The sequence below is a fragment of the Camelus ferus genome, chromosome 15 (genome assembly GCF_009834535.1).
Source record: "Camelus ferus isolate YT-003-E chromosome 15, BCGSAC_Cfer_1.0, whole genome shotgun sequence".
Classification (NCBI taxonomy): domain Eukaryota; kingdom Metazoa; phylum Chordata; class Mammalia; order Artiodactyla; family Camelidae; genus Camelus; species Camelus ferus.
The window spans coordinates 7,513,831-7,528,811 of NC_045710.1; the positions used below are offsets into that span (position 1 = coordinate 7,513,831).

General features: G+C 49.0%; 1 protein-coding gene across 8 annotated transcripts in view; it reads left to right on the forward strand.

Moving 5' to 3' along the window:
- LPIN1 (lipin 1) overlaps positions 1–13,512 on the forward strand; it is a 113,561-nt gene extending 100,049 nt beyond the window's left edge. For 4 of the 8 annotated variants that reach the window (XM_032497045.1, XM_032497044.1, XM_032497047.1 and 1 more), the window contains 5 exons: positions 2,352–2,504; positions 6,468–6,582; positions 7,815–7,918; positions 9,220–9,300; positions 10,785–13,512. In XM_032497045.1, coding sequence (XP_032352936.1) covers positions 2,352–2,504; positions 6,468–6,582; positions 7,815–7,918; positions 9,220–9,300; positions 10,785–10,944 — 613 coding nt within the window. In that variant the 3' untranslated portion in view covers positions 10,945–13,512. The remainder of the gene's footprint in view (positions 1–2,351; positions 2,505–6,467; positions 6,583–7,814; positions 7,919–9,219; positions 9,301–10,784) is intronic. The other 4 variants (XM_032497046.1, XM_006191870.3, XM_014565310.2 and 1 more) reach the window with 2 other exon arrangements.
- The last annotated feature ends 1,469 nt before the right edge of the window (positions 13,513–14,981 follow it).

The window sequence follows — 14,981 nt, forward strand, 5'->3', positions numbered from 1 at the left end:
GGGACATCTTCGATTGTCCTGACTGGGGCATGCCCTGGCACCTAGTAGGGGGAGGCCAGAGATGCTGAATATCCTACAAGGCAGCCTCGTAGGGACCCCCCCCCCCGCCACCCCAACAACCAGCAGTTATTTATCAGGTCGTCCAAAATGTTAGTAATTGAGAAACTCCAATAAGAAGCTTATCTGCGAAAAGTAAGTAAAAGACGGAACAAATTACCCAAAGGTAATCTTTCCAATCTATTTCAGTGTCTCTCTGGGCCGAGTGTTTTAAGAAGGATGTAGAGATTGGGACGAAAGGGGGAGATCATTTGTACCAAGCCTGGACCTGGAATGCTCCTTCTTTTTGGCTCATTGTTGCCCCAGAGCCCCATTCCCATTGCTGAGATTCTGGAGTGTGGCCCGATGTGTGTTGCACTCTGTTCACTGGCACCTGCTCAGGCAGGGTTGTCCTTCCTCCCCCGGGATCCCTTGTGGCCACCTCGCTCTGTCTGGGGTCCTGTTCCTGTCGTTGTTGGGTCCCCACAGCACTCGCTGCTCCCTCAGGGTGGGGCTGTGCTGGGCCCCGTGGCACCCCAGCCCCCCAGCCCGGCCCGGAGCAGCCGGTGGCAGTGCCCCGTGTGTCCTGCTGCTGACCGCCCTTCTGAGCGAGGGGCTCCCCAACGAGGGGCACTGCCGAGAGTAAGCTTTTGGCGACACACTGCCACCTGGGCGGTTGGCAGGAGCACTGGTGTTTCACACAGCTTTCCCAGGGTGGAGGCTCTGGAAAGGTGACCTCTGCTGCCGCCAAGCAGCATTCCTCTTGTCGGTTCATCCTCGAGCTGGTTTTCCAGCTAAGTTTAGTCACAGCCTTTGAAGCAGAACACTTGCATAGTGAGAACAACTGCGGACATGATCAAGCTGTTAAATGTATTTGCAAATCAAACCTGGAATAAAATTAGCATCTCAGACCCCTGAAGGCGGCAGCTTTTAGGACTTTGATGTGAAGAGCAATATACAGAAATAGTGATTTTAAAAAAAAGATTGCATTAATTAGACAACTCAAGTACAAAGATGTTTCATTTAAAAAGTGACTTGATTTTCAGATGCATCCCTGTATTCCAAGCAAGCTGATATTTCTAGAATCTCTTCATCTTAACGCTTTCCTATTTCTTGGTTTTAAAGAACATATCAGGCAAGTCTCAAGACAAGCCCTTTGGCCGCATAACATATTCATGGTGGAACAGTAGGTCGGGCAGGAGGTGGGCCGTTTGCATTTACTCCTTCAGCAAAGGTTTATTAAATGTCTCCTCCTTGCCAAGCATGGTTTCTGGCTCTGGGGTTACAGCAGGGAATGACACAGAGTTCTCGCCCTCAGGGGCTTATGGATTAATGAGACACAGTCAAATAAGGGGCTGGCATGGAAGATTAGTGATAGAAGTGAGGTCCATTTAGAGGCTGGATGGAGACTGAGCCGAGGAGACTTGTCTGGGAAGAAATGGTAGTGAGGAGGAGCAAACCCAGAGACTGTGTGGTCCTGGAAGCAGGGAGAAGGCATTCTAGAAGAAGGTGTGGTCACCTGTGTTGGATGCTACCAGGAAGGAGTCAGAAGTGATGCCTGAATCTGGTGGCATCACCGGGGACAAGGGCAGTGAGGCGGGGACCGGGAGTCTGCGTGGAGCGGGTTGACGGGAGGAAGTGGGGTAGCAGTGGAGTCCACGCAGGTACACGGCTCTCGGAAAGAATTTTGCTGCAAAGGGAACAGAGACGTGGGGTTTGACCTGGGGAAGTAAAACTTAAGCAGGTTTAGTTCTTTCATTTTTATTTTGTGGTTGTTGTTGGCTTGGCTTGGCTTGTTTTTGGGATGCGGGGAGAGGAGTTGGGGCGTGTTTATGTGCTGACAGGAGTCGCCCAGTTGCTGGCACATGTGTTGTTCGTGGGGTGGTGCTGGGCTCAGTGCTGGCACCAGGTCTGTGCGTCGGCAGGTGGCGGGGGTGCCCTGTGCACCGGTGGCTGGGTGGCCCTTGGCCAGGGGTAGGGACCAGGAGCACGAACAGGACGGGTGCAGGTAGGTTGGCCAGTTTGATGCGTCCAGCCTCAGGTTCCCTATCAGTAAAGCAGGAGGAGAATGCCTACTGTGAACAGGGTTCCTGTGAGGATTAAGCAATGTGAGGGCCATGAAGGTGCTTAGTAGACGACTGAGAGATGCTTGCAGGCTTCCTTCTCAATTGAAAATGAGACTTGATAGAATGCGGCTTTGGCCGGGGAGGGAACGCGCAGCGACGCCTTCCTTCGTGAAGCCGATCGGAGGCCGGCGTGCAGAACGGTTCCCTGGCGTGATGCCCGTAACCGGGAGTGTTTTGTCTCTTTTTCAGAAACGGGTATAAGTTTCTCTACTGCTCAGCACGGGCCATTGGGATGGCGGACATGACAAGGGGCTACCTGCACTGGGTCAACGAGCGGGGCACGGTGCTGCCGCAGGGACCGCTGCTCCTGAGCCCCAGCAGCCTCTTCTCCGCCCTGCACAGGTGGGCGCGCGCTCCCCGGCCTGGTCCGGGGCCGGCTCAGGCCCTCCCTCCTCCTCCCCGGAACTGTGGCGGGACTAGTCCCTGTGCCCATCTTCCCAGCCAACACCCCCGCTCCATGGCGGGCACCAGAAAACCCCTCCTGGGGTGCTGGTCTGGCCTCGACACCCGTCAGCACCCTCCGCTGGCTGGTCCCGGCTCTCGGGACAGTCCACGCCTGTGAGCTGGGCGTCTCGGGCTCTTCACCACCTGCCTCGTCCCCCTCCCCAGTCTCACTGTCTCCAGTTTCTAGGACTCAGTCGTGCTGAGCTGTCTCTTGTCCAGAGACATGGTCTCTCCTCTGGGCCTTTGCACGCACTGCCCTCCTTTTCAGGGGAGCTGCCCCTCTCACTGCTTCGCTGGCCTGAGTCTTCACAACTCCGAGCATCAGCGTGCCTCCCATCTGATTGGACCTAGGCTGGGCTGAGCAGCCACTCTGGCAGCCACCCCTCCTCCCCCCGGCCCGGGACTCCTATAACGAACACATCCTCTCTGCGAGGGCTGCTCACACTGGTGATTTTAATGGACCACCAGCCCATTCCTGGTGACCCTCCTCCCCTCCCCGTCATGCTTGCCTTCAGGGCAGCCAAGCCACACTGCATCTGGTCTCCTGGGTGGGGCAGGAGAGCAGCGGCCTCCCTGGGGCTCGAGGCCCAGGGCAGTGTCCCGCTGCTGCTCCCAACACATAATCTGTTGTGGTGGTAACAGGCCATCAGTCCTGCCAGAGGCTGGTTGTAAGTATCATACAGTTGTGTCTTCAAGAGCCAGTGAGAGGCTTTAGCATGATTCTGTCTCAGTTTAAGGACAAGATTAGCTGTTTACTGCTGCTAACCGTGCAAACAAGGGAAGAATCCAGATGGGCCCAAAGCGCCAAGTTGATTCCTCTTGAGTATTTTTCTTGAGGTCTACAGATACCTTTTCCATCACAACTTTGTTTTGTGTGAGTAGTAAATTTTTTTCCCATAGTAAGAGATCTTACTTTGAAACTTGCATATTCCAGGGAGGAAATTGGGGCCATACCTGTGGATGCCACAGTGTATCTCAAGTCCGGAGAGCTGTCACAGTGGTGCCAATCTCAACAGAAGTCCAGATATTTTAATGAAATGGTGTCACTGCATTGTGTTGACACTTTGTGACAAGCTACTCATTAGCATGTGTTAAGTACTGAGGCTTTGCCAGGGAGAGGAAAAAGTTGATGTTTCTCTGACGTCCTCCCACTGAAAATACATTTAAGGTGATCCTTTTCATTTTTTTCTTTATTTAAATATTATTTAAATATTTAAAACTATTTAAAAAAATCCAATTAACTAACCCCTACAACTTGTATTCCCTCTGGGGACACGGAGGTCCTCCTGATGGCCACGGCCAGCAGCCTGGCCCTTGTAGCCCTGTGTTCTTGCCAGAGCCATCCTCTGTGTCAGCTGTCCTGCAGCTTTTCTAGAACCGATGGGTGAGTCTGCTGTGAGCACGAATGGCCTTCCCTAGCAAGACACTTAAACCGGGCCCAGTTCTGATTGTGCTGCCTGGGTTTAAATGGGAAGGAAAGTGACTGGGGAAGAGGTAGGCACAGTCGGCCAGGACAAGCTCTCCGCACAGGATGGCAGAGGGTTCTGAAGAGGGACCGGGAGCCCCGGGCTCTGATGCCCTTTGGCAACTAACTGATGGCGTGACTAGTGGGTGTCCCCCGTCCTGGGTCTGTTACCTCAAATGCCAGATGAAAGGGTGGGATCAGATGATCCCAAGGGTCTCTTCAGCTCTGAAATGCTGGGGCTCTAGGAAATCTGTCTGAAAGAAGTTGAGAGAATCTGCTTGACACATCTCATCACATTGTTCAGGAGCTTCTCCTGTTAAAGTAGAAATTGGCTTTGAGCCATGGGATTCTTTTTAGTTACCTGCCGCCTTATTGTGGTGACGCAGTGACTCAGGTCATTTTCATAAGCTGTCTGTCAGTACAGCGGACATTCCTACCAAGCGTGGCCCAGGCTCATGCGGGGGGTGTCCCACTGATGCGTGGGTGAATTAGCCTTTGCTAATTCCCGTGACTCTGGGTCACTGGGCAGTTTTGAAATTCTGGAGCTAGGCAACAGCTGAGGCTGCCCTCTGTCCCCAGGAAAGAAGAAATTCTTCTGCAAGTAACTGCATTTCCCCTTGGGGTTTTCTGAGCTAGTGAGACTTGGATAAATGACAGTCATTTGCTGGAGTCAAATTACCTCCAGGCTGAGTTGAGTGACCAGTGACTGTTTGCAAATTCAGATCCCATAATGCTAGGCTCTCTCTACCAGATCGCCAAGGAGCAATCTGCACCACACTGTGTTCTCAGCAGCCCCACGACTTGCTCCTTGGGCGGCCTTACGGCCAAACAAGGACCCTTGGCACCTTCAAAGCACTGGGTGGAGGGGGCCGGGGAGGGGCTTTCTCACTGTGCCGTACTTACCCCCTGCGTATGCGTGCCACGTCCTCCTCCCGTATACGCGTGCATATGTTTGTGAGAGTGTGTGTGAGGGAGAGAGATTGAAACAGGAAGTTGAATGGGGTTGATTTCCCTCAAGTAGATTGAAGGTTTGAGACTTTTAGTCACACGGTCACTCATGTGTCTGTGTATAGACTGAGAGTCCCTTTTAGTGCTAAGGCTGGTTCTGGAGTCCACAGAAGTCCATGCAGAGCCAGGACCAGCCAAACTGACACTCAGTTTGGTTCTCCATTATCACCACCATCATCATCTAATTACGTTTTGGGTAGGTACAGAAGAATATTTCTAAAATATATGCAGGGTGTATACATACGTATATATACATATATGTGTGTGTGTGTGTGTGTGTGTGCCATATTTCTAAAATATACGCAAGCTGAAAGGGACCCTTGAGACCATCCGGTAATCAGACAGTGAACGCAGCATGCCCACGGCCCAGGGAAAGCAGAAGGGTGTACACCCCCGCATCTGAAGTCCTGCTTGCTCTCTTCCGTCCCCCTCTGCAGTTTGTACTTTTTGTGTATTGACAAAGCCTTCCCTACTATGGGCATGAGGAAAGTCTCCTGTGTTTTATCTAAAGGTGTTGCTGTTCACATTTACGTCTGTAATCCACCAGGAATTGACTTTTGTATGGAGAGTGCGGTAGGGGTCGGTCCATTTTCTTTTTTTTTTTTGTCCTTACATGGGGATTTAGTTGTCCCAGCACCATTTGCTGAAAATCGTTCCCTTTCCCTCTGCTTTGACTTGTCATCATGGTCATAAATCAGGGGCCCGTAAGTGTGCGCCTCTGTTTCTGGCCTTTGCTCTTCTGTGCAGCTGTTAGAATCATGCTCCAGAAAAACATACAGCCGAAAACCTGGTGGGAATTTGATGGAAATGACAGCGAATCTATTGCTCAATCTAGAGAGAATTAAGAGCTCGTAATGGTGACTCTTCCAATTCAATTATATGGTATATTTCTTCATTTATTTAGGTCTTCCCTGACATACTGCAGTAAAGGTTTTTCTTTTTCTGAAGTTGAAGTATAGTTAGTTTACAATGTTGTGCTAATTTCTTGGTGGCAGTAAAGTTTCTAGCTTAGAACTCTGGCACCAACATTCGTGAATGAGTTTGGCCCACACTTTCCTCATCCTTTCCCTCGGTTTATTTTGAGGTTATGCTCACTTCATGAAATGAGTTTGAAGAGGTTCCCTCTTTTTTTTATGCCCTGGAATTCTTTGTCCTTTGGAGGTCTCTGGAGAAATCACTTGTTCCTTGCAGGGAGACTTGGAAATTCGAATTCACTGTCCATCGAGGGCTTTTCTGGGACAGCTGAACGACTTTCCCGTGTTTCACTTCTGAAGCTATGACAGCGCCCTTCGCTTCCCTGCATCTCTGACAGTTAAAAATAGCTTGATGCTAATGCGGCGTATGCTCTCGTGCCGATCCATTACTTAGGTATTTGTTTGTTTTAACAGAGAAGTGATTGAAAAGAAGCCAGAAAAGTTCAAAGTCCAGTGTTTGACCGACATCAAAAACCTGTTTTTCCCAAACACAGAACCCTTCTACGCCGCTTTTGGAAACCGACCGGCTGTAAGTAGTAGTCGGGCTTTCGCGAGCTGTTGAAGTTGCTGTGTGTTCTGACAAATCATCCGAGAGGCTGGCCTGGACTCCGTGTGGAGCCAGATCCTCCTCCTGCCAGGAGGAGCTGGGGACCAGCCGCTCGGTGCCTCTGCAGCCCGGGGGATTGTCAGTATTCATGGCCTCTGGTTTGTTTTGAAGGTGGGCTTGCAGGTTTCAGTTTGAAGCTTGAAACTTTAAATTCCAAATTGCTCGCTAAATTAGTACAAGAACACTGAACAGGATTAGACTCTGTACCAGAAGGGAACCGCAGAGCCAAGCCTCAGCACAAAGGTGAATTCAGTGTCTCAAGGTTTAAGAGTATTATTTTGGATGGTAAGAGTAATGCTTTGAGATTTGGGGCATACCACCCAGATTTGCTGGGAAGTTCAGCATTCTGGAGAATACAGTCAGGTGCTTACTTCCCAGTAAGAAAATCCTCCTGCTTTTGAAACTCACACCTAAGAAAATAGGTCAGAGAGTGACCTCTAGGACTGTTAGAATTGCAGGGGATGTGGTGGCGTGTTGATTTTTTTAACTCAGTTCTTGGCGGTATGAGTGAACTGAGGCCCAGAGAGGACAACTGACTTAGTTTCGCATCCAGAGAGAGTCCTTTCTCTGCACTGCTTGGAGGTATTGTTCTGGTTGAATGAAAACTGTGTAACACGCGCAGACCTCGCTTTATTATACTCGCAGATCCTGCATTATTCTACAAAGTGAAGGTTTGTGGCAACCCTGCACCAGGCAAGTCTGTTGGCACCATTTTTCCAACAGCATTTGCTCACTTCCTGTCGCTGTGTCACATGTTGGTAATTCTCGCAGTATTTCAGACTTCTTCGTTATTTTTTATGTTATCTGGGATCTTTGCTCTTTGATGTTACTACGACTCCGCTGAAGGTTTAGATGATGGTTAGCATTTTTCAGCAATAAAGCCTTTTTTAATTAAGGTACACACATTGTGTTTTTAGACATAATGCTTTTGCACCCTTAATAAACTGTGGTACAGTGTAAATATAACTTTTATATGCACTGGGAAAGAAACCAAAACATTCACGTAATTGCTTTATTTGCTTTGCTGTGGTGGTCTGGAACCAAACCCCCAGTATTTCTGAGGTCTGCCTGTATTTGTATCAAATTTGAAATATCATGTATTTATATTTACAATGAACATTTTTATTTTCTAATTGATACTTTACCAAATATAGGATGTGTATTCGTACAAGCAAGTAGGAGTGTCTTTGAACAGAATATTTACCGTCAATCCCAAAGGAGAACTCGTACAAGAACACGCGAAGACCAACATCTCCTCGTGAGTATGGTGCCCCTTCCGTGTGAGCACAGTGTCATTACCCTGTCATCACCTTCGCATGGGAGTGATTTACAGTTAACTTGGTACCTTTTTAAGCCTTTGTTGCCTATTGTTTAATCTTTAATTCCTAAAAGGAAAACCTTTTAACGCGTCCTGTTTTGTACAAAACCTAATTTTTGTACAACCTGAATTAAATCCGTTCCCCTCTGGGTTTAAAATTTAAACCAGTGGTTAGCTTCTGCTGCAGAGTGGAATGGAATGAATCTGAAAACTACTGGTTTAGATTTTCCAAATTAGGTTTGAAAGCCTAGAGTACGAATTAGAAATGTAGCCAAATTAAAATGTCATGTGAAGCTATATTTAAAGATGAGAAACTCTATATCCCTTCACACGCTGACCTGTAATAACAGTCTCACCAGAAGCATCGCTGTGTAACTGTAGGAATTCCTCCCGTAGTTTTGGTCGAAGCCCATTCTTGCAGGGGCCGTGGGCTGAACTGGGTGACCGCCTGCAGTGAGGCCTCCTGGCTGGTGGGCGATGTCCCTTGACTTGGCTGTGTCTCACATTGGGCTCCTAACTTCTTAGAGAGGAGAGTGTTTCCTCAGCCCACGTGTTGGGGAGCTTTGTCCACTGGGACGCCAGGCAGATTGGTGTCATCCCGCCTTGTCTGTTTCAGAGGCCACAGCTCTGCTGGCCCGGTCCCTGCAGACCTGGAAAATAGCCCCTGGCCTGAGAGACCCCTGGGGGCCGGCTGCAGCCCTCTTCACTCGGAGGAGTTGGACCAAGGGAGTTCGGGTCAAGGGCCTTCCCAGGGATCAGTCTTTTTGGTAGATGAGAGATCTGGGTCCCCCTAGAGCAGATTTTCACTTTCAAGATGGTTCTTTTACCAGTTGGAGTCGAACCTAACCTAAATAGGACTGTTCCAGGCTGGAGGGAACCCTGGGGCCTGCCCCACAAGCCCCCCTCCCCCATAGTCATGCCAGGACCCAAGCAGTTCTCAGATACGTGGGGCGGGGAGGGGAGGAGGGAGCCAGGACCCCCTCCATCCCGGTGCCGCCTGGTGGGCAGAGTGACAGCAGGGACTGGATTCCTTCCTTTCCCCTTTCCCAGCCATTTCTCCCTCCCCGGTGCTAAGTGGCCACCCTGACATCACAGTTCCCTATTCCCCCTCAGTCCCCAGCATGTCATGTTCCCTCAGTCCTGGGGAGATAGGATTTCCATTTAAAAGATACTGCCAATGGGACACTGCCCGGAAACACTGCTTGCCCAGGCAGCAACCACATGGCAAGTCTTGTCCTCAGGGGCGTGGAAAGGGGATTCCAGCATCTAAGAAGGTTTCCCCAGGAGGCTTCTGAGGTGATCCCGTTCACTGAGACTCTCAGGTGAAAATGCGTGCTTTGCCCACGTCTTACGGGAGAAAACTTTTTGTATTGTGGAAGAATAGTGTCGTCTTCACCCAGGCTGGGAGGTGTGGTTGTTCCTGTGGAAGAAAGACTCTCCTTCTGCAAGAAAACACATTAAACTGGGTATAGCCCTTTCCAGGCCAAGGAGGCGCTTGGGAACCTGGGACACTGTGTCTGAGAAGTCAGGGCCCACGCCGGCTGGGGGGCGTCAGTGCTTGCTTGCTTGGCATTTGTGTCAGCGTGTGAGCTCTGCTGGTTTTGAAGGAGCCGGGTGCATGGAGGGTCAGTCCAAGAGAGGCACGGATGGAGCGAGTTTGGACCCAGTGCTGCCCAGCGCCATCGATGAGCAGGGAACTTCCCCCTGCAGGGTAGGGCCGCCTCCTGTAGCCACAGAACTCAAACAAACAGGTCTTCAAGCTGGGGGGTATTTTAAAATTGTGTTTTAGTCCCCAGGAAAGACACAATTCTTGCTTATTAAGAGAGATTTTTTTTCCCGTTTTGTGTAAGCACGATGTTTCTCATAAGTTCTTTGGTGGTCCTTTATTAAATACACACACTCACCCTTATTTAAAAGTTATTTTATGCCTCAGAACATGCTAATTCCTGGAGTTTGGATTTCGAAAGAACGCCCTTTTTGGTTCTTAGCAAATTGGAACCGGAGAGGGACCCAGTGACTGTCAGAGAGGACTCTGGGGATGTGCAGAGAGGCCTGGACTTGTCAGAATTTCTGGCTGGAGGCGCCCAGAAGTCTGAAAATACATGTTCAATACAGTATATTTGTTTTTGTAGTTAGAGGCCACAGAAACAAATACGCAACATCCTCTTGGGAATACACAGAAAATAGAGTGAGAGAATATGGTAGGGAGCATTGTGAGAAACACTGATCAGGTCCAGCTCCATAATCTACAAGGACCTGTGGCCCAGAGAGGGCAAGACACCTGCCCAAGGCCCCACAGCAGAAGGGTAGGAGTAGATCTCAGATCTCTTGACCCTCATGCCAACTGAGGCTTTTTTGTCCTAAGACCAGGGCTAGTTACTTTGTGATGTTAATGACTTATTGTTGAATAAATTTATGGCGTATGTACCTCGCATTATTTTGCTGCGCATATATTATGTAATTTAACTCTCACATGAGCACCGGGGCCCGGTTTTCATTTCTCCCTTTCAGTTGGAGAGAGTGTAGCTTATGGAGATGAAGCCACTTGCCTAAGATCACACAGCTTGTAAATGGCAGAGTGACGGTCAAGTCCAAGGCTCCGTAACCCCAGGGCCCAGCGTCCTTTCATTGCACAGTGAAGCAGCCTCTGTGCGACGCTCCCAAGATGTGCTTTCTCTGTGATCTTTCCCAGTGCCCGAGGTGGGAGGAGCTGTGACTTCCAGGCCCCCTCGGGGTTCATGCAGGTGTCCTACCCACGTGGCCGGGGGGCCCTCACCGGCAGTGATGTCGTCCGTTTTCCTTACAGGTACGTGAGACTGTGCGAAGTGGTCGACCACGTTTTCCCGTTATTGAAAAGAAGCCATTCGTCCGACTTCCCCTGCTCAGACACTTTCAGTAATTTCACCTTTTGGAGAGAGCCACCACCACCTTTTGAAAACCAGGACGTTCATTCGGCCTCAGCATAAAGTGTTCCAAGCAATCTCTCGAAGCCCTGCGAGGACCAGGTGCCCACATTAAAGGATAGGTTTTGGGACGTGCAGTCATTTGCTTAAGAGCAGAAAGAATGGGGAGCCCTTCTCCCCCATCCCCCTCGCCGGGGTGGGCATTTCTAAGTGACACACAGAGGGGGCCTTCGTAGGCGAGGGGTCAGGTGCATTCCTGGTGTGGAAGCCACACCTCGTGGCTTCAAGCCCACTGCAGCACCGCCCTCCCCAGCCCGCTCCAGTCCGGTAGTGGCTGGTGTGCACTGTGAGCTGTGACACTAAGCAGAGCTGGCTGCCGGGGTCCCCCAGATGATGGGATCTGCTCAGGGGTGCCAGGTGTGCACGACTTTCAGCGGAGTCGGGGCTCAAATGCACATGGTGGCCTGTGCCACCTCGCCGTGCATGACGGGAGGGCTGGCTGGGCAGGGTCCTGTGACCTGAATCTGACGTGTCAGGAGGGACTCCAGACCTCACCGCTCTGGGCCTTGACCTCGTGGACGTTCCCATGCAGTATTTGCCGACCAGTCTAATGTTTAGGTGGTAAGTTCCTTAATTTCCTTTGGTTAAAGATAACCTATGTAACCGGCATATTTTCCCTCATTTTTCTGTGGCTGAAAGCTGGAATATATATGCCTTAATGCATCTGTGGCAGACGTTTTATTTAGACTGTGCTTTGTCCAACCCCCTCGTAACTTTGTGATGCCTTAAGTTCAGATTATAGGAAATATTACTAAGGCAGTATCTCGAGTCAGTCCAACACTCGGCCAGCAGCCTGTCCAGCAAGGTGGTGCTGAAACTGTGGACGTGAACAGAGCTTGTGCCAAATGGTGATGATGACAGCTTCTGTTGGGAGCTCTCAACTGAAACTGGTTGGTTTTAAGAAAGTAGTTTGAAGAAGTTAAATTATATTCTCTGTGGATAGTATTATTTATTTCTTTATTCTGATTGGGTTACTGTTATAAGCCTTTTATCTATAGTCTTTCTATTACAACTGCCATTAATACATTAAAAAGATCTACCTGTTAGACCATCCAAAGAGCCTTATTCTGTAATTCTCACAACACTGACTTTCTTTGGGAATTTATGAGTAATGCATTACTTAGCTTTTCCCACTCAAATTAAGGGCAAGTGGATAAGTAGTAACTCAAATGACTTGCTTTAAGCCAGTAGAAGATGATTCTGTTACATGTTTATTACATTGGCTGGCGGAGAGAATGATTTGAAAACTGGAAGAATTATTTTGGTAAAAGATTTTGCTTTACTTCTCGAAGTGTTATTTTTTTAAAGAGCGCTCTCCTCCAATGACTGAAATGCTCTCCTATTTAAATCGCATGGTTAGAGTCATAGGAGGCAAACAACGGAACAGTTGAATACAATTTTACTCTTTCTGTGAAAGAAAATCCGGAGGGGTCGCCTTCTTTGTGGTCGGCGGGCTCTGCTGGCCGTGGACGCCTTCGTCAAGTGGTCTGTGTGGCCTTGCAGAGAAACGCAGACATCCGGTGTAGCTGACCGTGGACTTGCGTAGAAGCAGGAGGATGCATGTGCAGACGCCCTTTTGGAGGCATTAAAAATACTTTAAAGTAGTCCCACCTTAACTGCTCCACGCTTGCTCTTTAGTGACCTTCGTTCCTTCTGTCACAAGGGTGTCCTGGGGTGAATTGTCACTGCTGTGAGCTCACAGGCCTGCAGCGGCCAGCAGTTTCTCCCTTGCACTGGGAGGAATTTGGCTGCCAGAGTGGGTGGCGTGTCCCTCATGGCGTTTGCCCTCCGTGAGGACGACCAGCACAGTCCTCTCTCGTGAAGGAGTGCAACCTTGGACCCCTAATTTTGATGTCCCTTAGGCTTCCATGCCACCACCCTCTGAAACAGAGCATGCCTTACAGAAAGTAGCACTCCAGGATCTGTGTCAGGTTCAGAGTGTGACCCCTGGAGAGGCTGTAACATTCACTCCTGCCTCGTGGCTTCAGGAAACGAGAGTTGTGCATGGGCAGCACAGACGCGAATTTGGTTTATCTTGTTCAAACAGCCATCACTCGGTGACCCTGCAGCCACACACCAGAGTGCTGTGTTCGGATCACACATTTCAGAGTCGCCCTGTGGACATGAATCACTCCATAGTGACAAGTCATCAAATGTTCATCACGTGTGATCAAGAAAAATGTATGCCTGGTCTTTTGGCTGGAGAAAATGATTACACCTTCAAAGAGAATTCCCTTTTCAATTTTAGGTTTGGATTGCCACTTTATATTTTATTTACAACACTTGGTCTGTATTTGTACATGCTATTACAATGATAAAAATCACTGTAATACTTTTTGTGTTGTGCTGGATGCAAAGCTAGAAAATATTGTAATAAATGAGACCAATGAAAGACTTCCCTGAAAATGAGGCGTGTGAATTTTAAATCCTTCTTGGTGAGTTATTAACTTGCTGATTTCCTACTGTGTGATATCAAGCGTATTATTTTATTTTCTACTCAAAAAACAAAAACAAAACCCTGGAGCCTATAAACTGTTCAGTATTTGGAATAAAAGAGCCAGTCTTTCCTGACGCCTTTGGTGAAACTCCGACCCTCTGTGTGCCCTTGGGAGGGAAGGAGGGGGCTGCACCCGGGGCTCGTCCCACCTTGACGGGACGACTCAGGCACAGGGAGGGTTCAGCTCGCGCTGTAGGTGAGGTGCCCCCTAGGGCTTGGCCTGAAATCGGTGTTAACACGGGGTCTTTTACACAAGTAGGTTCTGTCCTGTGTGTGTTTTTTTTAATTGAAGTATAGTCAGTTACAATGTGTCAATTTCTGGTGTGCAGCACAGTGTCCCAGTCATGCATGTATATATACATGTATATTCATTTTCATGTTCTTTTTCATTAAGGGTTATTACAAGATATTGAATATAGCTCCCTATGCTATACAGAAGAAATTTGTTTGTTTTTTTTTTAATCTGCTTTTATATATAGTGGCTAACATTTGCAAATCTCAAACTCCCAAATTTATCCCTTCCCACCCTCTTTCCCCCATAACCATAAGATTGTTTACTCTGTCTGGGAGACTGTTTCTGTTTTGTAGATCAGTTAATTAGTGTCCTCTTTTTTTTTCTTTTGTTTTAGATTATACATACGAGTGATGTCATACGGTATTTTTCTTTCTCTTTCTGGCTTACTTCACTAGGTCCATCCATGCTGCTGTCCTGCGTTCTTGTGTGAGGTAGTCAGTCAGCTGTAGCCACAAGAGAAAACACAGAAGCAGCTCAGGAAATCAAAGCTTATGATGCTCACAGGTCCTTACAATGGGAGGCATCTGGCCAGCAGGGCCACGGTGGGAGAGCACCAGCATGGTCAGGAGACAAAAGAAAGCCGTGAGGAGGGAGCCCAGGCCCAGCCTCTCCCGGGGCCCCTGCAGGGAAGGCCGCGCAGGCGAGTGTGAGCAACTCCAGTGGCCTCTAAGCTCTCGGCGTGGCCCTCAGTTGCCCGGTGCCTGGCCCTGGGCTGATGAAGGCAGAGGAGTAGTGCCTCGTGGGGTGTGCAGGCCAGACGGGGTCCTGGCTCTGGATGGGTGGGTTTGCGTGTCCCAGGCCTGCTGTCTAACCGATGGCTAGTCAGTCTCCCCAGCCAAAGATCACCAAGCACTAGAACGTACATAAAGTAAAAGTAGAGACAATAGAGGTTCCCTTGCCTCACACACAGTGTCCCTGTTTTTTGGACTCTTTCTGGGGTATATTCATTTCTCATTTCAAACAAATCAATCGAAACCCTCAACGAGTTCATCCAGATAACTTGTAAACCATCGTAATTCCTGTCGATTCTGTGCATTGACAACATGTCTGAGACACCCTATTGATTTACCTCCATCAGCATAAGTGTTTTTGGAATAAATTTAAGAATACTGGTCCCTAAATGCTTAAAAGACAGCTGCACAGGGTCCCAGGCCGAATGCCTCATCTCCATACGTCTGTAGAAAGCATGCGTGGGTATCTTAAACTCTCACTAAGTTGAACGGTACAGATGTCTTCCAACCCTGATTT